At 48.8% G+C, this 24,446-nt stretch overlaps 1 protein-coding gene across 6 annotated transcripts in view; it reads left to right on the top strand.

The window, feature by feature from the left end:
* Positions 1-22,368, top strand: part of ITM2C (integral membrane protein 2C) — a 30,788-nt gene extending 8,420 nt beyond the window's left edge. The window contains exons 1-6 of one of the 6 annotated variants that reach the window (XM_046898399.1): positions 3,025-3,106; positions 13,839-13,976; positions 15,472-15,660; positions 15,950-16,060; positions 18,755-18,905; positions 20,099-22,368. In XM_046898399.1, the coding sequence (XP_046754355.1) occupies positions 3,068-3,106; positions 13,839-13,976; positions 15,472-15,660; positions 15,950-16,060; positions 18,755-18,905; positions 20,099-20,190 (720 nt within the window). In that variant the 5' untranslated portion in view covers positions 3,025-3,067 and the 3' untranslated portion in view covers positions 20,191-22,368. Of the gene's footprint in view, positions 1-3,024; positions 5,481-6,110; positions 6,251-6,318; positions 7,722-13,838; positions 13,977-15,471; positions 15,661-15,949; positions 16,061-18,754; positions 18,906-20,098 lie in introns of those variants that run through there. The other 5 variants (XM_046898403.1, NM_001277418.4, XM_046898401.1 and 2 more) reach the window with 5 other exon arrangements.
* The last annotated feature ends 2,078 nt before the right edge of the window (positions 22,369-24,446 follow it).

Raw genomic sequence — 24,446 nt, 5'->3', positions numbered from 1 at the left:
CAGCTGAATTAGTACCTTTATCTGAAAGTTGTCTACAATCGCAAATAACAGAAATACAGGAAGAAGGAGCAACTATAATAGGTGGGAATAGGCAATGCTTCTGGCCCTGCACTAAATTGTTCATGCTCCTGTAGAACTGAAGCAGCAGAAAGCAGAAGGTTCCTAGACTGGGTGTTCGCCTTCAGCTTCTTTAACACTTGAGTGTGTTTCAGCTGGTGAGTACACGGGGGGAGTGGGCAGATCACTCCCATTGCTTAAAACCAAAAATAAAGTTTGGTACCCTTTTTCCTCTTGGTAATTTTTTTCTCATAGGGGAGGTGAAGTAACTCGTGGGCAGATGCCTACCAGGCAGCTCAGGGTTTGAAGGAACGCTGTTTTTGGTGCAGGTCCTCTTGAATCTCATTTTGTTCTTTTGTCCCTTGGGACCTTCTGAGTAGGAGCATTACAGTTATTTGTGGTCGGATCTGCTTTGGCTTTTTGTTGGTGCTGCAGAACAGAGGATACTTCCATAGCACAGGCTAGATCAATTTCTGCCTATTGCCGACTCTGAGCTTGGATTTGTATAATAGGTGCTGATGCCATAAATAGAAGCATCCCTGTCTCTTGCAATGAAAACTCTTTGTCAGCCACGCAATACAGAGATTTTTTAAGTACTAATTATGTTCGGGATATGTCAGTGTGTTGCTAGGAGGGATGGCAGATTCTTCCTGTGTGATCCAATTCTCAGTGGCTTTGGGTATGACAAACAAGGTACTGGCAGTTTTGCACGTGAAAAAGGCCAAGCTGAGGATGTCCAAGTGGTTGTTTGGCATGGATTCTCAGTGTGACATTTTTGTTTGTGTGTTTGTCAGACATGCTGGCCACGGCTGAAAGAGCTTTTGTTTTGCTGCTTCTTTCTGATGTATATTTTCAGTACTGAAAATAATGGGTTCAAAGGCAAGCAAGCAAGAAGAAGTACCTAAAGAAGCGAAGGAATCAGGGTAAAAAAAGTACAGGGGTGTCTGCTGTGCTCTGGGCAATGACTCTGCACTGGGCACAAATTTCAGTAAATACAGAAGAGGCAAAGAGGTATGAAAGGAGATTCAGGCTCTTTCTTGCTCAGTCCTCCAGCCTGTTAATATTGAACTTTCCATCTCCTAAGGATTATTGATAGCATCACAGTGTTCTGTGGTACTTCACCCCTCTTGGGTTCAAGATAGTGGTAATTTTCCAAGCATGTAACATAAAGCCCCGAGATGTTCATCATGATCTACTACTTGAAGAGACAGAGCAGAGTCATTTCAGAGGATGTGTCTGTGACAGAACACCACAGCATTTCCCTCTGAGCCTTCAGCAGCCAAGATCCCAGAGAGAGACCACCTTTTCTTGCCTTCTTGCCTGCTTAGTGTCTTCTGGAGAACTGGTGGTGATATTCAGTGCCATGCTCCATTCTCTTCAGTGTGTTGTTTTACCCAGGCTGAGAACACTCGCTCACTCATGGCAAGCCCTGCGGTGGAAACAGAGGATAGTGATACTACTCTGGCTCATTTGGCTGCTGGCTTGAAAGAAGAAAACTGAGAGATAAGAAAACAGGAATCGATTGGATCAGAACGTTCAGCCTCGTGTCTAATGCTCAGTGAAACCAATCTGACTAACTGCTCCACCTGAGCCCTATGCATCTGATCAGCTCGGTGGAGGGCTGGGAGCATTTCTTTGGCTTGTGGTAAGTGCTCAGCTCATGTCACAAATGGAGAGTTGCCCACTGTTGTCCTAGCTGGCTTTGAGGCTGCAGTTTGCAGGCAAGCAACATGGCAGAGAATTGTACTGAGTCTGGCAGGTGGGGTGGTCTTTGCTCACAGTATTGTACTTCCTTGATTCATGGGCAGGAGTTGGTGAAAGCTGGGGGCTGCTGGCATAGGCCAGTACACTCCTCATGCAAGCACCCAGCCCTTCTGAAGCTGACTAAAACATGCATTGCACTCAGGACTGTAGTTGCAGGCACATCTGCTTGGAGCCTGGCACCTGACACCATAGGAACTGGAGTCAGTGGTGCTTCGCTGCCTGCATCCAAGACTGGTGTTACACAGCACCTGTACTAAGTAACTCCATGTGATGAGTCCGGTGGCTCCTATTTGGCTGAGCTCCTTACAAAGAAGAACTCGTCCACACCTGTCAGACCCGATAGGTCTGCTGGCTTTGTGATATTAGTCTGTATGATATGGGGATCAGCCAGCCTCCCAAGACCCCTTTCTGCTCTCTCTGCTCGCAGGTCCCTGGCAGGAAGAAGCAGGCTTTGGTTCAGCTTGTTGCTTCCAGAGAAGACACGTGCCCTGTGCTTTTCCACTTCCTGAAGATCTTTCATGTCTTTCGTTGTCATAAACCAACATCTCCTCTGCGCTCCGTTTCTGTTGCTTTCCATTGTAATCTTTGTGTTAATGCTTGCATTCATACGTAAAGGTAAGAGATAGAGCCTTCCTGCTTCCTGGGCTTCCTCAGACTTCAGGCTAGAGTGCTGCCGCCGTGCCACCTCTTCTCTTCCTTTCTCACCATCCCTCCCCACTTTTCCACATACACCTGTTAGGGTTTTTTTGATGGATAGTAAGCAACCAGACGTTAACAAGCATCCTGGCTCTGGCCACCACAGCGGTTGATTTATCGTAGTGGTTCGTGTCAAATCAATTGTGCATCCTTCTAAAAATGTACCTACTTTTTATTTTTTTAGATAATGACTGATGGATGATAAGTGTTAGCTTCTTGTAGGCTAGGATGTATAAAAGAGGGACATGTGGGGGACCGCCCGTTTCCAGGAGTGAGACTAATGTAGGATAATTCTTACTATTAGGAGAAAATTGCCCACCTGTTCTTGTGCAGTACATAATGGTAATACATTTCCTTTCACCTTCCTTGGCGGCCCGGTGTGTCCTGCTGCTGCCTAACCATCACTTTTGTCTCCAAGGAGAGGAGGAACAAAAGACTCCATCTGTGAGAGCTGTGGTAGGGGCAGACGTGCATCCCCAGCTGGGTGCAGCGTGCCCTCCCACGAATGGCAGTGAATGCGCTCGGCTGCAGATGAGCACTGTAACTTTCCATGGAAACTGCTGCATTGATTCTCTGCCTTTGGCTGCAGGTAATTGCTTTGCCTCTTGCGATTATTTGGGGGTAACTAGAAGTAGATTGTACGAAGAGTAGTAAAATCCATCAGTGCATCCTTCCCTTTTGTGGTCTCTTTAAGAGCGATTATGTCAGTTTTTCAGCCCAACCTCTGTCTGTGCTTTCTGCCCGGCTGATATCTTAGCAGTGTGGCAAAGGAAGGGAAAATGAAAGCTGTGTTCATTTTTACATCATGCTATCCAGTACAGTCCCCTACTGGAACTGCAGTGGGAAACCAGAATGACTTCAGAATTCACATTTTCTCCTGGCCTGATACAGTTATGGACTGTTAACACTGTGGGTTGAATTCTGAAATAGATGCAGCCCAGAAACAGACAAACAGAGTCTGGCTGGCCTAGCATGGGTTAGGACAGTTTTCCTATGCTCTCTCTTTAATCATTTGAGTTTTTTCCTACAAGAAGTGGCACACTCTTGAAACGTGAAATGAGACAAGGCAGCAGACAGGGTCTGTAATGAAGGTTTATAAAATTGCCACTGATGCATTAGTTCAGAAGCGCTGTCATGCTGCTGTGCTTAATGAAAGATCAGTCGAGTAAATTGTTCCTGGGATTCAACTTAATTACATGCAAGAGATGGAGACTCTGTTATCAAGGTCTAATAAAACATCAGATGGCTTTAATGAAGTCAGTAAGGTGGCAGCTTTAAAGTGAAATGTGCTTGATTAATAATGGGAACGACAGTAGATTTGCCCGAGGAGTGTTATAAATTCCGTGTCAGTTCTCCACTGCAAGGTGAGAGTCACCATGGTTAAGCTGCATTGGTGAGAAACTTTGGGTTCATTGTCAGTGCTCATCCTCTAAGGCTCAGGCTAATGGGCCAACAGCTGGAGGAGATTTCCTATTGAAGGATTGCTTTAGCCTGAAACTTGGCGTATGACATGTAGGGTGGTTTTTTGTAATGCTTGCAAAGGAAGCCGTTTATCCAGCTATGTAATTGAAACCAGGAGATGCCTTGGGACGACATGGCTGTGACTGCCACTAAATACTAAAGCATTAAGTAAATAGAGATGCTTAAAGTGTTTAGGCTTTGATTTGACTCATTTGATAAACATTTGGATGTCTTCCGATGCATTTTTAAAATACGTATTTTGGATTTCCAATTTAATCAGGAAGGCTTTAGATTAGTTGATGGGAGAGGGGATCCTCAAACCATCCCACTTTGAGGCTGGTGGTGGTAATGGATGCCCTGGGCCCGGAGTAGGATCACAGAGCAGTAAGGCAGCACCTAAAGTGCAGGATAAGGGAAACTCCTATTGGTAGATCAGCCTCAGTGGGAGCCCAACTCAAATGCCTGTACACTAATGCACGGAGCATGGGGAACAAGCAAGGATAGTTGCAGGTGTGTGTGTGCCTACAGGGCTGTGATGTCATTGGCATCACTGAGACGCGGTGGGGTGGCTGTCATGACTGGAATGTGGGAATAGCTGGGTATAAACTCTTCAGGAAAAACAGGCAGGGGAGAAGGAGAGGAGGTCTTGCCATCTACATCAGTGACCAGCTGAAGTCTGTGGAGCTCCTGCCTATGGCAGGGGGGTTGGAACTAGATGATCTGAAAGGTCCCTTCCAACCCAAACCACTCGATGATTGTGTGATTTGGATGATAACTTGCCTTCCCCACCCATGCTCCAGTTTTGTTTGGGGTATTCCAGTTCTACTCACAAACACTGGAACTGGTGTGTTGTTTGGGGCACTTGTGCATGCCTCCATCGAGGCAGGGCGGCAGGCCATCAGCTGGGGCTTCCCTGTGGACAATAATGCTTCTGGTGTAAGCTGTGAGCAGAAGACCTCCCAGCACACACTCTGATGTCAGTCTGGCATGTTTGATCAATGCTGCTTTCCATTTGGAAGACGAAATTGGCCACAAATGGGAAGAGGAAAACCCAATTTTCTCCATCTATTGACCTTGAGCTAAAGATTTGCGCGTCAAGCTTTTTATGCTGCTTATCCAGATGTACTGAGAGCTTTCACATTGCTTTTACTTCACTGCATTTATATCTCTTCTCTGTGGTGAGAGTGGGATGCTCTGTGCATTCCTTGTACTGAAAGCCGTGTGCCAGGAAGAGCAGAGCCAGAGCAGCCCTAAGGGCAGGCCCAGGCTACGGCAGGGAGCAGGACCAGCAGCAGACGCTGTGGAGTGGGGCACAGGGATTTCTGACCCTCTGCTCCCGTTCTGGATGCTTCCTGGCTCCATCCAACACCATCGTTTAGAACAGCTGTTATTATTGCAATTAGGAGTCTCTCTTGCATGGTCAGCGCGAGATGTTTGGATGTGGCTGTGAAGCTCCTGGTGGCTGAAGTTCAGTGCTGTACTGTCTGAGCTCCTGCAGTCAGGTACTGCTTTGGAAATCCTCTCAGTGCAGGGTGAAGCTTGCAGTCCTGATGCGTTACCCCGCAGTGGGATGCTGGGAGGGCTGCGCAGCTCCGCGCACCGAACAATGGCAAGTCAGCACTGTGTGCGGTCGTCGTGAGTCAACTCTGAATCGTTGCCAAAGGTGCCTTTTGCAAACAAAATTTGGCACTGATTTATCAAGGGCTTGGGCTCGTAACATGATGTAGAGCACTCGGTCGCATAATGTATCCTTATGGATCGGAAGAAAATGCTCGTAATGACTTTATTATCGATAAATACCGTGTTTAAGTGGATGACATCAATGTAAGGGCATTGCTGTGTTTTACCACCGGGAGTGTGCAGCTTTCCTCCCTGCCTACATCTGCCCCGGAGGCTGAGAGGGTTTCCTTAATGCGTTTTTTTTTTCCCCCCCCCTCATTTTGTTGCCTTTAGAAGACTGTCAGTGTTCGCCCTCCGCTCCGCGCTGTGCGCTGCTCGGGCCGGGCACGACGCGGTGGCCCCCGGGGCTCCGGCGGGCGCTTCGGGGCGGGAGCGCGGCGGGGCTGCGGGCGGGGCGGGGGCACGGCGGGGCTGCGGGCGGAGCGGCGCCTCCCCGGGGCGGTACCGGCGGCGGCGGCGGCGGCGGCGGCGCGGGGCCATGGTGAAGATCGGCGTCCAGCAGCCGGCCGCGGCGCTCAAGCCGGAGCGGGAGAAGGAGAAGGCGGCGGGGGGCGATGGGGCGGCGGGCGCCGTGCTGCTGCCCGCGGGCGCCGTGAGTGCGGGGCGGGGACCCCCGGGGCGGCCGTCCCTCTTTGCGGCGCTTCGTGCGCGGTGTGCGATGCGAACTTCGGGGTGCGCGAGTGAGGTCCGGTCTGCGCTCGGAGCTCGCGGCTGCTGGAAGGGCTGCCCTGAAAGCGTCGGGATGTGCGGGTATCGGCCTGCGTGCCAAAGGGCTGGAAGTTTTGGGGAGGTGGGGAAGGGACGGGGCGGGGTACGTGCAGCCCCATGAGGGTCTGCGATCCGTGGGTAGTGCGGACCCGAGGCACCCGAGCGCATCCCCTGGTCGGGGTGGTTATCGCGGGGAACGTGGTTTGGGGTTTGGCAGCGGTGGCCGGATTTCAGGTTGTGACATCTCTGAAGGCTGAGGGCTGGCGTGGAGAGCAGCAGAGCGGCTGGGGCGAGATGAAAAGCTAAGGATGAGAGCACGCGTAGCCTGTTTCAGCTGTTCTGCAGTCCCAGTCGACACACAGAAGCCAAATTGGCTGGGCTGAGCAAGGGCTGGTGGAGGGCAGCGGGTGGTGGTCGCTGAGGCTGGGGCATGGGGCAGCCCTGGCTGACGCAGGAGGACAGGTGTGTTTCTGCATTCTGAAATGCATGGAGCTGTGTGCGCAGTCTGACCACTTATTGAACCCCAATATCTCCCTGACCCAAACCCTATGGGGAGCTGTGGGGCTGCTCTGTTCCCACAGTGCTGCAGGGCGTTCCCTGCTACAGGGAGCTCCCCAGAGGGTCGCTCAGCTTCAGAGGAGTTCCTGAGGTCACTGACACCCCCGTGATCTCCCACGTCACGAGCTGGCGTGCTCACAGCTCTCCTAACTGCGTTGTCAGTGTCTGAGCACTCGGTCTGATGTTAATCCAGCTCATAGAAGCCATCCCGGAACCTGCAGTGGGGAATGTGGCCGACTGCATTTTCTTAGTGATTTCCAGGCCTGGTCTCATCTCATTAGGAGGGAAGCAGTGGTAGGCTTCTTCCTGCCCTTGGTGGCAGCTCTGCAGGCAGCCTGGGAGCAGAGCTCACACCACACCTCACACCCAGCCCACTCCCCATGGTGGGAGACCCAATGCTGTGTGAGCTCAGGACGTGGCTGCTTCTGATGAGCAGTGTGAGAACAGGGTTAAAAGTACTAGCATGGGAAGTAAAGGTAGCAGAAGCGTACTGCCACTGTGAGTGCTGCCAGATCCCTGCAACCAAAGTTGCTCTGATTCAGGTTGTGACAGATGGAGGAAATTGGCTTGAGCAGCAAATATTGAATCACAGAATCGCTAAGGTTGGAAAAGACCACTTAAGATCACCCACTCCAACCATCCGCCCGTCCTCACTGTGCCCAACCCAGTACTGTGGGTTCTGTTCTTTGCCTTCTGCCTCCCGGGGAGCACTGCGTTGTTCTGCTAAGCCCACAGGATCTACAAAGGAACTTCAATGATTCCTTTATCCCAGCAGAAGGGCAGGCGAGGGAGACAGTGTAAGTGACAGGAGAGCAGGAGCGGGTGGTGGTGAGCTGGTGACAGGAGGGTGTCAGGGAGCGTGCCCACCGATGGGGTGGCCTATTCCTGAAGCTATTTCTCAGGTCATTTATAATGCTGGATTCTTCAGTAATGGCTTTCTGGGTGTAGTTGGTGCACATCTGGACCGAGGGGTGTGCTGTCCAAAACACCTCCAGCCTGTGAGGCTGACTGTGCTGGAGCCTGGCTCTCTTGCCATGTCCTCTCCTGCTGCCAACAATTCCTGCCCGTGTCTCTTGCTCCAGCTGCCTTGCAGCAAAATCACATTGGTGACATGCAAACGAGATGCTCTGCATTCCTTTTCTCTTTGATCTCACAACTTCAATCCCAGCGATAGGAGCCAGAGCTGGGAAATGATTCAGCGGAGGCTTCTGCAGGCTGTGAATGTTGGCAGGTGCTTGGTACATGCAGAGATGTGTAAGTGGAAGATGGCTGCAATGGTGCCGTGTCCCAAAGAGAGGTAGGCAAGGGCTCCTGACAGCAGGCTGGCATGTGATGAGCCTCGTGTTCATCTGCTGTGCAGCTTGGGTGAATTGAAAAGAACATACAAGTTAACTTCAGTCAGACAATTAATGTGATTTTGAGGCAATAGCGACTTGTTAAGGGCTTATAAAAGAAAGAATCTTGTTGTCATTAGCAGAAGCCAGGGGATGCAGCATCCTCAGGCAGAAGGTGGTCTGAGGCTATGCAGTCAGTAACATCATTTGTTGTATTCGTTGGAAAATATCTTCTTGGATGCATAATAGCATTCAGTGAGTTTTAATTGGACTCCAGATTTAGAGTCTGGAATGGAAATGCATATATCTGCTATGCCTTTAATGGCTCTGGGATATACATTCTGTGCATTTGTGATTCATCGGGTTTCATTAAAGTCTTCTGCTTCATGAGGGGAAAATGATAAGAAATGGGGGGAAGAGCTCCGCAGTGCCACCATCCATGGGGTTTCTCAGTCTCCTCACTTCCCCAATGTGCCTTCTGATGCCTCTGGTTGTCCCTGGCTGTTCTGGTGTCTGTGTGGGCTGCAGGGAGCTCTGCTGCTGCCTTGGGGTGCTTGGAAGGGGAGGAAATGGTTTGAACTGGACTACTATGGGGTATGCTCCAGTCATGTGCAGGACCTGGGTATCATACTGGACTCCGGGCATTAATATGTCATATTCCAGCTGAGTGTGACAAGGGATCTGACTGAAACTGGAAGGGGAGATTGAGAGGGAATGGCCAGTTCTAGCAGATACAGTACAGATGGGACTGAATTTGGAACCACGTGGTTCTCCTTCACCACGGAGATGTGGGCTGCAGAGCTGCAGATGTGGAAACATGAAATCTGCTGGAGAAGGATATTCTCCCCAGGAGCAGGAGAACCCAGGCCTCTGTAGCTCTGTGTGTGGAAGAAGCTGTCGTGCTTACCTGTTTTGGGCATGGGAAAAACTGGGCATGGGGTTTGGGCACGGCGGTTGAAACTAGATGATCACTGTGGTCCTTTTCAACCCAGGCCATCCTATGATTCTATGAAAAACACAGAAACCCAAAAAATGTCATTGGGGACGGAAAAGGCATGTTCACTTCTGAGCTGGTGTTTTCTTCCCAGGTCACGTATGGCATTTACGTGCCTGAAAGGGAGGACAGTGTGGTAGGGTCTGCGCTTCTGCTTGTTTGCTTAACCCATCCTCAGGATTTGCTTTGCAGAGCTCTCCTGCTGCTGTGGCCACACGCTGAACTCAGAACAGTAAAACAGAGAAGAGTCAATGTTCTCCTCTCTTTTGCTGTTTGTTAAACTACATACTGTCTCTTTGTGGTGAATTTTCAAGTAGGGCTGACACTGACAGGGTTTTCCTACACTGCTGCAGGAAGAAGAGGTAATCACTGGGCAGTGTGTTTTGTATTGGAACAACTGTGCAGCTTAATGTATTTCTCCTCCTGTCTGTTCCATGGGACACGCAGCTCTCCAGCTGTGTGCTCTGCAAGAACAGCCTTATTTCTGCAACAGGCTTGGTTGGCTCTGCTAATGCCCCGAGTGGTTTTACTCCCAGGAAATAGAAGGGGGAGGCCGGAAAGCCTCCAGCTGGAAGCTGTTGCACCTCAGCCAAGAGAAATAAAATATATAGAGATGAATTCCTCATCCCTGTGCAAAGAGGGAGAACAAACGGCCCCTTGCGTCAAAAATGGGATGGGACAGGGAGGAAAGAGGAGGTTTGTGTCCCTCTTGCTGGTGGAGGAGAGGGAAGGGAGGACCACTGAGCGCTCGGGAGCTCCCACACGCGAGGCTGCGTTTCTGACATCCTGCTGGCTTTGTCAGATAGCAGCAGAGCTGTGATTTTTAATTAGCCGGCGGTTGTTTTTGATATTCTAATTCGCAGCGCTGCGGAGCGACTCCTGAGGCAGGTGGCTTTGTTCCTGGTCACGTGCGGCCGCGTCGCTTAAAGATGCGATTAGATTCATTTATGACAACCTTTTGCCTTCGGCTGTGATAGTCTTTTAATTACAGCCCCCCTTCTTGGCTCCCAGGCATCTCTGAGTCCAAAAGCTATCAGCTGTGCTCCCCGTGGACGCGCTGCTTTGTGGCCCTGCACAAGCGCTGCTCAACTTCAGTTGCCTTGGAAACCGTGTGCCTATATATATGTATGTGTGTGTATATATATGCATGCATACACACATGAATTTCTTTCCTGATCTAAAGTCATAGAAACCCTCATCAGTGTGGAAGGGCCGTCCTGTCCTGTCCCAGGGTGGTGGCTTCGGTGGGATCCACTTGGAGCTGCTCAAAGCTAAGTCCAACAGGGCTCACTCAGTACCACCAGCTTATAGCCCTGTGTGGCACCACAGTGACCAGCTGCCAGCTGTGCTTTTTTGCAGGTGAAGTCAGTGGAGGTATTGTTGCTGCAGGTCTTTACTTTCTGTAAAGCAGTATTTGATTTTTACCATCAATATGGGACTTCATATGCTGCAGGTATAGGCCTTGACATTATTCTCCCTTTCCCGTCTTGGCCTCTGGTTGCCAAAACTAAGTGCACAGCAAGATCAATTAGGTTTTCTGATGTGGGTTTCTTACGTTTTGATCCTGCTTCCTTAGGAGAGGAAGGCAGGGCTGCCTGTGGCAGTGGCTGTAATTGCATCGGTGCATCCTTCACATTAAGAGCGCAGGCAACAAGCACCTCCTGGAGATGGCTGACGTGTTTTACTGCCTTTCAGCTAGAGCTGCTCTCAAAACTGCATCCCTTTGAGTATTTACTCGGTATCATTTCTCTCCTCACTTGTCAGTCATCAAATCACATCTACTATTTTTAGTGGTCCCAAGCTCCCGCGCCATTGAAGCTGTGCATTTAGGCACCTGCCAAGCTGTGCCCCCTGCTCATCAGGCCCTGAGATGTCTGGAATGAAAGATTTGAAACCTGTGTGTTTCACAAATGCAGGAGAAATGGTTGATGGAGAGCTCAACAAATGCACCCTTTAATCAGCGAGATGTGCACGAGCAGATCTGGCTGTAGGCTGGATATTACATTATTGTTAAGTATATATGTGCTTATGCACCCATAGCAAGTTACATAAATATGGAGGGAGAATATCTCAAATCTCAGAGCAGCCAGAGGAGAGAAGACTTTGAGCGAAGCGATGGCTGTGATGTTTCTCTACCTGTGTAATTAGATGTCATTCTGGAGGAAATAGAGTAGAGAAAACTGATAAGCTCTGAGGAGCTGCCTGCCCTTAGCTGTGTTCCTGGAGGAGCCACTGTGCTGTTTTGATCTCCTGGCAGCAGCTGACGAAGGGAGGCAGACAGAGCTGCTTCAAAAGCTGAAGAGGGAGGAAAAGGGCACGCGCTGAGCACAGCTCTGCTGAGGAGTGCTGTGAGTCAGGGGAAGCGAGGCAGGACACGGCACCTTTCATTTCCACACTTTGTCATCTCCAGCAAGACGCCGGACAGGAAGAGAGATTGAAGTGAAGATCTGTTTTTCATAAGGCTAGACTGTGCTGATAAGACATCTGAAGGATGGCAGCTCATCGGGTGATGGCTAGCGCCTCGCACTGGGTTGTGTTTCCAACGGCCAAGGACCTCCAAGGACTTCTGTATATATATTTTTAAAGGATAAGTTCTTCAAAAAGACACAGCAGTCCCAGTGGGGAGTCTGCACTGACCTTGCTCTAAGAAAGTTGCTGGTGTGGATGTAAGGTCTGCGTGCAGGCTGGGGAAGAGCAAGGTGTGCTGCAGGCCAGCTGCTGGCACTGGGGAGCCAAAGGCAGCTTGCAGCCTATGCTTACAGGCTCTCTCCTTCCCTGAGCACAGAGTACTGGAGCCGCTGCTGGCATGGTGGCTCAGACCCTTCCCAACCCCATCTCTGCAGCAGAGCAGTTTCCCTTCACCGTGTCCTCAGAAAGCCTGGAAATTCTGAAGAAAATCCCCAGACTGAATTAGGGCTTTTTTTCCCCCCTTAGGCTGATTTGAAGACTCCTCTACCAGATGGTCTGTAGCATAGCCTCTTCTCCTCCCAGCTGGGTGCCTGCCGCCCGCGCTGTTCCTGCGCCCTCCCTGCGAGCAGGCAGGGTGCTGAAGCATATGGAATATCCTGTGCTATCCAAGAAAAGGAGTTCCTTTTTATACTCCACACCTTTACCTGCTGCCAAGTGCTGGGTAGAGCATCTGCAAAGGGATCGTGCCTGCACACTGGAGCTGACTCAGCTCACCTGGGGATCCAGGTTGTGCTGGAGCTGCCTCTGCTTCGCCCAGTGGGATGAAGTGCACGCAGCACAACACTGGGCTAGCTGGGGCTCTTCTTGAGACATGGATGCCTTCCATAGGGAGAAAGAGCAAGCCCTGCCTTTCCCACAGGTTGCACAAGGGGAAGCCTGCAGGGTGCTGGCCATGGCCACATCTTGAGAAAAAAAAAGTATGTTTTTGAGGCAGAAGGCTGGTAGTGTAGTGTTGCAAGAAGAGCATCTGGCTGGTGAATTTTTGCAAGATACTGCTAAACGTCTGCTGGGTGATGTTAGTGTTGTTGAGTGTTAATATTCTGACCGCCACCTGAAGCTCACTGCCAATGGATGTGTAGTTGCTTGTAAATTGCAGTTTGTTCCTAGTGATGAGGGTTGGTGGCCTTCAGATGTGGAAAGAGGAGGAGATCTGCATCTTGGTGAAGGTTTGAACTGCTGGTTTGTACACAATATACCACAGGGCTGGAGTTAATTGTTCCTGCCCGACACCATTGTTAACCTCACTGCCTTCATTGCCACTCCATCAGAAAAGTGGCTGTTGAGCTTTTCCTTCCTCTGTTAGGTTTTGCAGGGTTATTTTTCCATCTTTTCCTGGTCTCTCACAGCTTCCCCCAGAGCAAAGCACTGAGGATCTTCCCCACCTCCTCCCAAATGCAGAGCTGGGGTGGTGCATTACCAGCACGGGAACCCAGCACCCTTAGGATGAGATTTGCTCGCAGACCATTAACCGTTTTCCCATGTGTGCCTCAGTGTCAGCAGCAGCAGAGCTTTGTGTTCCCTTCCACCCCCACTGGTTGCGCTGTTCCTCTGATGACAGGTATCTGGGGAAATGTGTTTTGTGGAACACTTGACATCCAGCCTGACTCTCTCATCGGAGCCATTCATGTCAGAGAACCTTTAAACTTCTGCAGAATTGTGATTTTCTTTTCTTTGTGGCTTGTCACCATTGCCACCCCTCATCTGTAGGAGGAGGGGAAGGGAAGAGAGGAGATGAACTTCAAATGCTTTATTTTTCAGCTTGCTTTGTTTGCTGGAGGAGTGGCAACAAGCTGATTAAACACCGATCCTTCAGCACAGGGAGCTGGCAGTGTGCTGCAGGTCCTCCAAAGCTGGGACGAAGGGGAAACGCATACAGATTAATTTCTGCTGGAGGCGTGCTGCAACTGCAGCTCCACAGAGCTGGTTGGGAGCCTTCGGGCTTCAGCACCTGTAGCACTCTGGCCAAAATGCATCCAGATGTGAAGTCAAGTTGCAGAACCCTGCCTGCATTCTTCAGTCTCATGCCCCAAGCTTGTGTATAGCCTTGAAATGACATACTGTTGATTTTCTGGTTCCTTTGGCAGTAGCTGGCTGATGCTCTTGCTCTTGCCTCGCAGGAGGAGCAGGCTCCCGTGGTGCAGGGCCGCAGGTCATCGCTCAGCGGGGTGTGCTACCTGACCATGGGTCTCCTTGTGCTGCTCCTCGGCTTGGTCTTTGCATCAATGTATGTCTACAGATACTTCTTCATCACGCAGGTATGGGTGAGCTTGGAAGGATGGTTGGCTCCTCAATCCAGAGCAGCAAAGCAAACTGCATCGAGCCTTTGATTTGTGCTGCTGCTTGTTGCTTTGCACCATGGGGATTTGGGAGCTGGCAACTGTGGGCCCTGCAGATGGGGCATGTCTGAAGTGCTGGGCTCAGGCTCACCTCTGTCCTGGCTGTCAGGAAGGGCCTTCCAGACATCCTCCTCTTCCCCTCTCTTGTGTTTTGTTTTGTGTTTGGTTTTTTTTTTTTTTTTAACTCTCTGAAAATATGACCTGCAAGTTCAGCCTTGTAAACCCGATGTTACTGCTGTCAGTGGTCAACCAGTTTTCAAAGCTTGGCTGGTTGTAGGGGTTGAGCAAGCCCTGGAAGGAGCAGGGGGTACAGGCAAGGCAAAACAGTTTTGCAGTGGGTTTTTTAGGCTGTAGCACAGAGAAACTCTGTGAGCATAACAAAAATAGAAGCTGCTATTAATAAAGCAAGCAAAGCAAAGCAAGCTGGAGATGAAATGGCAGATAGGCCTACATCCTCTGTTAAATTCAGCACCTTTTCTTCCATGTAGGCTTTGCAAAGCTCTGCCTGGCAGAGGCACTGGGCTCACAGTGCTGTAGATTTAAGCAGCAGTGGGTCAAAGCCTGGGAAGGGAGACACAGCACAGCCCCATTTTAAGGAGGAAACTGCTATGTTCTGTGGCTTGCTGAGTGCTTAGCCAAGAAACCCCAAGCATCGGTTTGCATTGAAGACCTCGTTGTGCTGCTCAGCCAGCACTTATCCACTCAGCATTGTCTCTTTTTATAGTCTCCTTGCTCTGTACATGCTTATGCTGTCAAATTAATTTGCAGTCCTTGTGTTCGGGTTCATCAATTATTTATTACTTGTGCTCACATACATCTGATCTGGAAATCCCATGACAACCATGGGGCTGCTCAGCTCTCCCACACTCCGGTGGTAATCTGGTGGGCCCAGGTGCAGGGATTTTGGTGCAAGCAAGTTTGTGCCTCTGGACTGCAGGAGGGCAGCAGCTCCTGTTTTTGTCCTGCTGCGTTTGCCACATACAAGCTATGAGTACCTTTAGAAGTGATGCTTTGCTTGCTCCAAGCCTATATGCGTTATGCAGAGAAATGCGATTACTGGAAGCTGTGTCTGTGGAACAGCCCAGCCACAAAATGTAAGAGCCCACAGACACTTTACCATTCTGCTGACCCTCTTTGAAATCCCACGGGGAATCCTTTGTGCCCTTTGGGTCTGACCAGCAGGAAGGGAGGCGGGGTTGTTTCACAGGGGTGTTTTGAACTGCCTTCATCAAGAGCATCCTCTGGCCAACAGGCTGACCTTGAAATATGTGCCAAACGCCTGTTCAAAAAGGGTATTTTTACCCAGTTTTTTTTACTCCAGTTACCCGTTTTTTGCTGTGCTGTGTGGCTGTAGTTGTTAATGGGGTGTGGGGTGTATGTGTGTTGTGCCTCCAGCTGGATCTCATTCCCACAGCTTCCCCGTGAGAGCGTGTTTCACTGCGGCGTCCTTTATGAAGACTCGCTGTATTCACCGTTCAAAGGGCAGCTGGAACTGCACGAAGATGTCAAGATTTACATCGAGGAGAACTACGAGCAAATCAATGTCCCGGTGCCCCAGTTTGGAGGGAGCGACCCTGCAGATATCATCCATGATTTCCAGCGAGTAAGGGGCTCTTGGGTTCTTTCTGGACAGAGCACTGTTGCTGTTGTCCCATATCTGCACAATGATCTCATTTTTGAGCTGTCTTCCCTCTCAGGGCCATGTCTGAGCTTTTCCAACCTGTTCACCTTGTGTGTTCCTCAGGGTGGACAGAGGTTGCTTCAGTCTGCAGTGCTTCTGGTTTGCTGAACAGTACCTCCTTCCTGCTCTGCTCAGCCTTCTTTCACCCATGTTTACAGCTACATTTCATTGAGAAGGGCTCAATTTGTTAATTTCTCTGCTTGGAACACAGGGTCTAACAGCTTATCATGACATAACGCTGGATAAATGCTACGTCATTGAGCTGAACACCACTATCGTGATGCCTCCACGCAACCTCTGGGAGCTGCTGGTTAACGTGAAGGTATGGCTGTGGTCCTGCTTTATTTTATGTGCTTTTCTGAGCTCGTGGGAAACAGAAACAGAAAATGGTGTCTGTGAAAGTGAGCCTTGGGCCTGACAGAGCTGTTTTCATGCAAAGCAAAGCCTTCGTGGGTTGCAGCTGAAACAACCACTTTGGAGGTAGCACAGTAATGCAGACATGACAGATGAACTTGACCGGGGTGACACAGAAAAGCAGCAGATCTCTTTCCCCAGGTCTTTACTGAGAGTGAGAATTAACGGGGGGAAAGAAATGCATTCCTTTTGCTCTTACTGCTGCATTTTACTTTTGCAGAGCTCTCAGTGCCCCATGAGGAGCACTGGGCCTTTTGCTTTTACCCCTTTGGTGTGATCTGGGCTGCTTCCCCTGCCATGTTGAGGGCTGAAACGCAGCTCTTGGTCTACTGCAGTTTTGCTCACAACAGGCATTAATTGGGTTTAGTACTGGCAGTTTTGTTCAGTTCAGAGGCTCATGCTGATGTATTGCAGTGACTGAAAACAGCCTTAAAATAGAGCACTATTAAATCTTAACAGCAGGGAAAGGACCAGGATTTTTAAGGCTGCAGAAGGTGAAGCAAAGCCTTTAGCCTGGCTTTCTTACTCTCTTCCATGAGGGCCTGTTTAAAAGCAAAAAATCCAATATAATTCCCTGAGCTTTGTGGGGTTAAGCTGAGAGGTGAAAGGTTGTGCCTTGAGAGGTGCCTGATCTCTGGTCCTTGTCAATCTCCCAGCTTGTTTCCCAGTATTCCTTGCAGTCTCAGCCACTGTGACCATCTGTTCGCTGTGCTGGGAGTCCTGCTGGGCTACAACACACATTTACTTACAACTCACTCCAAACCAGGCACCGTGGCAGGTGACCAATCCCCACAGCAGGGGAAATGGAAAAGAGAGGATTGCACAGGCTGACGGCAGAGCCTCATAAAAACGCTGACAGTCTGGAAATGCTGGTCACGTCCTCAAATAACAGGTATAAAATTGCAGGGAGTGAAAATGGTTCTTTATCGGAAATAGAATTTAAAAGGGGAATAAAAATGCAGTTAAAATGGTTTTATGACTATTATGGCCTTAATTCTTTAAAGAGCATACAAAGCAGACATGAGTTAAAATAACTTTGTGATTATTGGGATGGATAAGTGTCCAGTCTGTCTGCGCAGGTTTTAATGTGCACCTTGGAGACATCGTTTTCGAGTGCTTAGCTTGGTCTTATGCTCACAAAAGTCTCTTGCCGTGAGGCAGTAGAGCAGGCTGCCCAGAGGTGTGCCCTTCTCTGAAGTGCTCCTGCTGGTCCTTGCTTTTCTCCTCCCCATCCAGTCAAGTCACCCATGAATGAGACTGATTTCCAGCTGCAGGTTCAGTTTTGAAGGTGTTCAGTGGCTTCAGCCCTGCACAAACCTCAGTGCAGCAAGTAATTGTAACTGCTTTCTCTGGCATCACAGGCAGTCAGTGAAGCCTTTGCCCTTTCCTCAGCCTGCTGCCTGCTTGTGGTCCCTGCAGCCTGCAGGCACAGCTGTGCCCAGCCCAGATCTCAGCCTGCTGTGTGCCTTACCGGGCCTCTCCTATCTGAGTGCTTTGCCTGCAAATGGCAGCTATGCCGCTTCTTGCAGGTTTCTGTCTGGCTTTGTGTGACGGTTCGGTGAACAGAGCTGCATCAGTACCTGAGAGTAAAGAATGGAAGGATGCTCCCACCGTGCAGTCGCAGGAAGCTGGAGATGACCCAGTTAAATGATGGATGATCCACATCTTTTGTAGAACCCGATTAATTTCCCAGTGGAGATGCTGGAAGCTCTAGTTTTCTTAAAACTGTTGGCAGAGAATTGATGGTGTCGTGTTTGTTGCACAGTCCTGTGATGAAGGAGCAAGAATTCCTGATTATATCAGCTCCCATAGCTATTGAAACATAAAACAATGAAAGGACTGGATTGCCTGTGTGTGTGCCTGTAAGCTGTGCCAAGGCTGTGGCAGGTCCTGAGCCCCAGTCCCCTGTGTTAACATGAGGACTCATGCCCGTAACTGCACGTATTGTGTGCCCTCTCCTGCGCTGTCCCACTGAGAGTCAGTAATTGAATTTCTTGCAGAACTGTCGTGTTAGTGTAATACAGACTTCCACTAATAGTCTTGTGCTGCACCATTAAAAGAGAGCTGTATCGATCTGGGAGGCTCTACCAGCCCAGCAGCACAGCACATTTAATGCGGTGTGTTTCCAGGTACGTCTCTGTGGAGATAACCAGTCCTGTGGTGGAAATTGAAAAGATGAAGTTTGAAACTGTGCTGCTGTTGCTTGCCTTTTTGTCTCATATTGCTCCCTCTTGCAGAATCTGCCGATTCCTTTATTTCTTTGACATACCTTAGGCAAAAGGAACCATAAATGAAGCTCTGCTTCATGGCCTGGTAAGCATCCAGTCTGCTTAGAAGTGCCCCCAGTCCAAGCTGTGCCTGTAGCATGGCTGCTCATTGCCCAGGTAGTCCCCAGGCGCCTCCAAGCTGGGCACAGCTTGCAGAGTCCTCACTGCTGAGCAGCTCCCTGTGACAAGAGCATCCCTGGGATACTCCCAGTTCCTCCATTTCCTCTCTCCCACTTTTTCCAGTCCCTGGTGGCTCTCTCCTAGCAGCACCTCTCCTTAATAAGAGATCACAGCACTGGTCACGCTTTATTTTGGTGGAAACTGTGTCATTTCAGAAAGGGACGTACCTGCCTCAGACATACATCATCCAGGAGGAGATGATTGCGACCGAGCACGTCAGCGACATGGAGCAGCTCGGCTCCTTCATCTACCGCCTGTGCAGCGGCAAGGAGACCTACAGGCTGAAGCGGAGGAGCACCAGGAGACGTAAGAGCCTTGCAGTGCTCAGCTGCCCCTGCATCCCAGCCCTTATTTCTTCAGTAACAGCCTCAGGGCGAAGGGGCGGGGGGTTTCCCTGCAGGTGGAAGCACACAGAGCTTTTGAGGTGTTTCCCACCTCATTTAGCTGAACCCCAAACATCGCTGCAAATGGGTGCTGGCTGCTGTCGGTGTTTCTATTGTTGCACCTGTTGGGCTGATAGAAACATTAATACAAATACTTGCAGGAGCCTGCAGTTCATTTGCACGTGGACTCCTGGGGCTGAACTAATAGTAGTGCTATTGGGAACTGTTCAGAAAGTTTCCTTAATGCGGATAGTGGCAGCTATTCAGAGCAGGTTAAATCTGCAAATTGCCTTTAATTAAGTTCCTAATAACATGAAAAATGTTTTAGGAGGGAAGATTAGACTACCTTAAACTCATTTCATGAAAATCAACACTGTGTATCTTATACACAAATGCTAATGTTGCTGCAATAATAATAATCTGTTTCAGTATTTGTAGTTATCTGTTTATTTCTAAGCCTCATCTGAAACATGAACCTATTCTTGGTTTGGCTCTCTGGGTGAGCAGCATGGTGCTGAGGGTGTCTGGGAGCTGTCTGGGGCTGTATGTGCTGCTTTCCCAGAGCAGCCCCCGTAGCCCAGTGCAGAGCTGCAGCCCTGGCATGGTCCTGTTTGTCAGCAGGGCATGGCCAGGATGTATCTGCCTGGTGCTGCTGCCTGGAGATGAGCTCCTGCAGCACAGGGACATGGGGAACAGCCATTGTTTTCCAGAGAGGCTGAGGCCGTGGCAGGATCAATCAATGTGTGTGCTGATTCGAACAGCCAGAGGGTGACGATTTTAAGCCCACCTTGGCTCTGTACCAGCCTATAGCTTCTGCTGGTTTTGTGAGGATTTCTGGTCTCACAGATAACACTGAGGGTGCTGTCAGCTGAAGCCTGCTGCTCCCCCGTGGCTCCCAGCTCATGGCAGCTCTCACTGTAGCACCAGGGCCTGGGCAATGGGGCTGTTCTTACTAAGATGAAATTATGCCATGTTCTGTATGGGCTGTGTTGTTCCTGCATTTCACCGTTCAGCAATTGCATCCCATCTGCTTTCCTTCCCCTGCTTGATGCAGCTCTTATAAATGAACACTGGTTGAGTTTTCTCCTTGTCTTTCTCTCTTTTAATCCCTTGCAGGTATCAGTCGACGTGAGGCTGGGGACTGCCACCGTATTCGTCACTTTGAAAACACTTTTGTGGTTGAAACTGTTATCTGCAAAAAATCATGAAGCCCCTGTCCAGCTGTAACCTTCCGTGGCTTTGCTTGCACACACATGCTCTCAGCCCTCTTTTTAGACTTGGTAATCTGTCTTACTTTTTTTACGCCCTCTCCTGCTTGTGCAGCTCTAAAGCCTTGGGTCTGTCGTGGCCTCGCAGTTGATTCTCTTCTCTTTTCTCCTTACTGAGATGTTTTGCTGGGCTTAAATTTATGCAGCGGTCACAGATGGCCTTGGAGTGGATGCAGCCTCTTCCACCCCACAGGGTGGGGATCTGTTTTGGGAGCAGGTTTTGGGTAGAAGGGACGACCAAGAAATAGGATGCTGGAAATGGGCGCTCTTCTCATGTCTGAGCAGTTTCCTGCTGGCACTGTTGTGAGGCTGGGGCAGAAGGTGTACTACAGGAGGAGAATTACCATTCTGATGCTGATGTAATGACCAGAATATGTCATCAGATGGACTTAGAATTAGATGCGAGGTTACAAACACGGTGATTTGGAAAGCTCAGCAGGAGGGTTTCTGCCCACGCTGAACTGTGGTGCTCACAGTTTGTTGTCCCAGTGAAGGCCAAGTTTTTGAACAGTGAAAGCAGCCCATATGCATTGTTTCTGTGTCTAGCTCCTGGCTGATTTGGAGTGGCATACCTGGAACCAGCCAGGCTACCCTCCCTCAGCCTTCAAAATAACAAGCAAGTGGTATCTGCTTGGGGCTTCTGAGCTCATCTGCTACGGCTTTGCCTGAGTAAATAGAGGTGAGCCGTCAATACATGCTGCCAAAGCTCAGCTGATGTCCCATCCTATGGGCTGCTGATGAAGCTGGATGCTTTATTTCAGCTCACCTCTCCAGGCCAGCTCCTCCTGCCTGGAAGATGAGTTATGTGAGTTATGTTCACATAGATCTGTCTTTCTGAGTTGTCAGGATCCCATCTGTGTGTGGATGGGTGCCATGCCAGCATGCAAAGTGGTATCAGCAGCGGGATCAGTAGTTAATGGCATCTGCAGAAACAGGGTGGTTTGTTTTTTTTTTTTTGTTGTTTGTTTGGGATTTTTTGAGAGCATATTCCCACAGAACTCCTCTGAAGAAAACCATTTTGATCATAACTCCGGTAGCCCAGCTGTGTGTTGTGTCATCTGTAGGCACCGCTAGAGAGCAGGTGTCGATGCAAGGCAAGATTCAGTGCATCAATATACTGCAGAGAAATTGTGTGAACAAAATTGTGTTTCTATTGATCATCAGAAAGAAAAATTGCAGGGTACTTAAACATTCTTCCCTCTGTTCCATAAATATAGTTAAAACTAATGAGGTTCTTAAAATGCAGGCAGTTTTTTGGCTTGAAAGAACAGCTTGGCACATTCTTGTTAATTGGTTTTCAGCAAATCTGGACTTGTTCATCTGTTGAAATGAGCTTGTTGTTTCGGGAAGAGAAAGGATAAAGTAAATGCAAGAACAATCATTAACTCAGCAGGACCAAAAAAATTAATGTATTTGAGAGTCAAACTTCTATTAGTAATACTGTGAGCTAATTATATGAAAACAAAACAGAACCTTAAAATGATCGCATAACGCAGTAGCAATTAGTATGTCCTTAGAAGCTGAGGTTCTTATTTTTTTATATAAAAATAGAGTCAACCATAAACATTAGATTTTAATAGGTAGAGGAGGAGGTGCTGATCACCTGCTTTTTAAGGTGGATGTGAAATGTGAGATTGCATGTGTTTCGTGCAGACCAGTGAGGAAAGTTTCCCACTGCCAGAGGAGTATTTGCTTTTATAGTACAGCTGTGTTTTTCCACTACAACTTGCTATTAGTCCTAACCTTTCATTGCAAAGTGAATGATGAGAGTCAGAGAATCGGTTTGCTTGGTGGAAGTAGCACAAACTGGTAAATTTATGCCCTGCATTTCTCTCTGTTTCCAGGATCCTAAGCCTGCACTCAGGTGAGCGCTCAGACCTTTCCCCTTCCCTCTGATGCTGCATGAATTAACTGGTCATTGAATATGCTAACTCTGTGCAACCCCGCAGCTGTAAGGACAAGCCCTGATTCTTTAAGGTGAACTAACATGGTCGCTGTTTCATAGGGTGAGAATGCAGTTGTCTAGAAAGAAAACACAAGATGCTTTGTATATTTTGTCTGGTAGAACCTTTACTTCTTAGGAAACATTCATGGGATAATAAAATCTTTTACCTCTGATACATAAAGTGTGTGTTTGTTCACAATGAAAGCATATTTTTGCATTTACCTCTTCCATACCTGGGTGCTTTTTCCATTGTTGGGATTCTGTAGAAGGGATTTGCATTCTACAGTAATCATTTGCCACAGCCTGTTCTGCAGCTCAAGCTATTAATCTGGGCTGACGTAGAGATGGAAATGCCGCAGCTTGCAAAGGTGTTTTCCGGAGTCATGTCTGGAAAATCCACTGTTCCTCTGTGTCTGTGCCTCAGGAAATTCCTGTGGCTCTTCCAGAGGAGTGGTCGGTGAGGAGAAAGCTGTGATCTGTATGGTGCTCTGCCATGAGATTGCTTACTGGGAAAATCAAAATGTTGTCCTAAAAAGTAAGTGCTGAGGAGATGATTTCATTGTGCACCTATTAGGACCAGCTGTTTCAGTGTTAGTACAAGAAATGGGCATATTCTGGCTGTTGATGACCAGTGCCCAGGACATTCTTCATCATCACTACTGATGTCTTAGTTTTGCACCTAGCTAAGCATTTGAAGGGTGTCTCATTACAGGCTGGGGTGGCTCACTGGGTTGGTTGGGAAGTCCTGCGAAACTTGCGTCGTTGTTTTTACCCAGCCCATGCAGCTCAACAAGGACAGATGTCAGATACCTTCTGTTGATGCCAAACTAATGAAAGACTGTTCTCACTCTTGGACACACTTACATATGTGCCTTACAATGTCCAAAATTAGGACCCTTTGCTTTTGTATCTGAGAATTTGCTCTATCAAATAATGTTATTGCACACTTCGTATCGGTTGTAATTTCCATGGAAGTAAACAGGAGGAATTACTTTTGGAGCAGCCTAGACAATTCCTCTTCATTCAGTGCGGCCCAGGCAAGCCAAAGGGTTGGACACCCACGGCCCTGTGTATCAGATATTTATACTGGCTGGTACTTTACAAAACAAGGCTGTTTTCAGGACAGAGTGATAGTGGCTGTTGCTTTTCCTGGTGGCTGCAGAACAGCCTCATGTACATACGAGGGCTCTGCTTCTCTGCACGAGGACCAGACCTGATTGCTCTGATATGCAGTGGGATCCAACATGCTGTGCCTGCAGGTAAGGAGGTAAGTGCTGAGCAGAAATACCAACTGTGTGTCCCTGCCGGCTGGCTTGGGGCTGCTGCTTTCAGCATCTCTACTGTATTCACAGACAATCCTGTTTTAGGCTGTCTTGCCAATACAAGATGGGTGGGTTGAAGAATCAAGAAGCAGCTGTTTCCTTAAGTTTGCAGAGAATATTTGCTCTGGGAATATTATTATTTGTAGGAAATGTGTTTGTGCCAGCTCTGATGAACTGTTCTTGCTAGCGCAAAGATATTCTTCAATGGAAGCCAGGATGTTCTATTCATTTGGATTAATTAATCTAAAAGGCCTAGTATATAACCTCATAATTGAGCTTTCAGATCTGTATTTGTGTTCAATTGAAATCATACCATGCAATAGTTGAGATATTCTCATGGTCAGACTAAGGAGAGAAGCTTCAGACAAGAGGACAACTGACTGAAGCATATTGAAGAAGACCTCTCAAAATTCATTGTCTTTTAAAGAGACTTCCCTGGGATGTCTCTCTGTGCCCCATCCATTATTAATGGAGCTGCTAGTTTTTGATCTTGCTGTTCTGTGGTTTTTGTGCTCCTTTGCTTTCAGGAGGTAAGATAAAGGCTTTGAACCAGGCCCCAGCTGCTTCTCACTGTTTTCAGATCACGATACCGTGTTTGTCTCTGCTCTAATGAAGTCACTCTGCATGGGCTGTTCTCCCTTCTCCATGAATTGAAATGGGTGTGTGTAAAATGCAGAGAAGTAGCCACAAGCTGACCGGTGAGTGCTAACAAAGCACAGGTGGTCCCAGCTCAGCCTGGGCCCCTTTGAGACACAAGGCAGGTTTGCAATACATGTTTCAGACCATCTCTCACTGGGCATTATAACAACTTTAAAGAAAGATTCAATTAAGATGTCAAGGATATAAATGGTCTCTCTTCCCCCCCATGACTGTGTTAGCCTGTGAAATGGAGGAGCAAACAGTAAACAAAAGCAAACCTAACTTACAAC

The sequence above is a fragment of the Gallus gallus genome, chromosome 9, assembly GCF_016699485.2.
Source record: "Gallus gallus isolate bGalGal1 chromosome 9, bGalGal1.mat.broiler.GRCg7b, whole genome shotgun sequence".
NCBI classification, from domain to species: Eukaryota; Metazoa; Chordata; class Aves; order Galliformes; family Phasianidae; genus Gallus; species Gallus gallus.
This window is presented reverse-complemented; position numbering and strand designations above follow the sequence as displayed.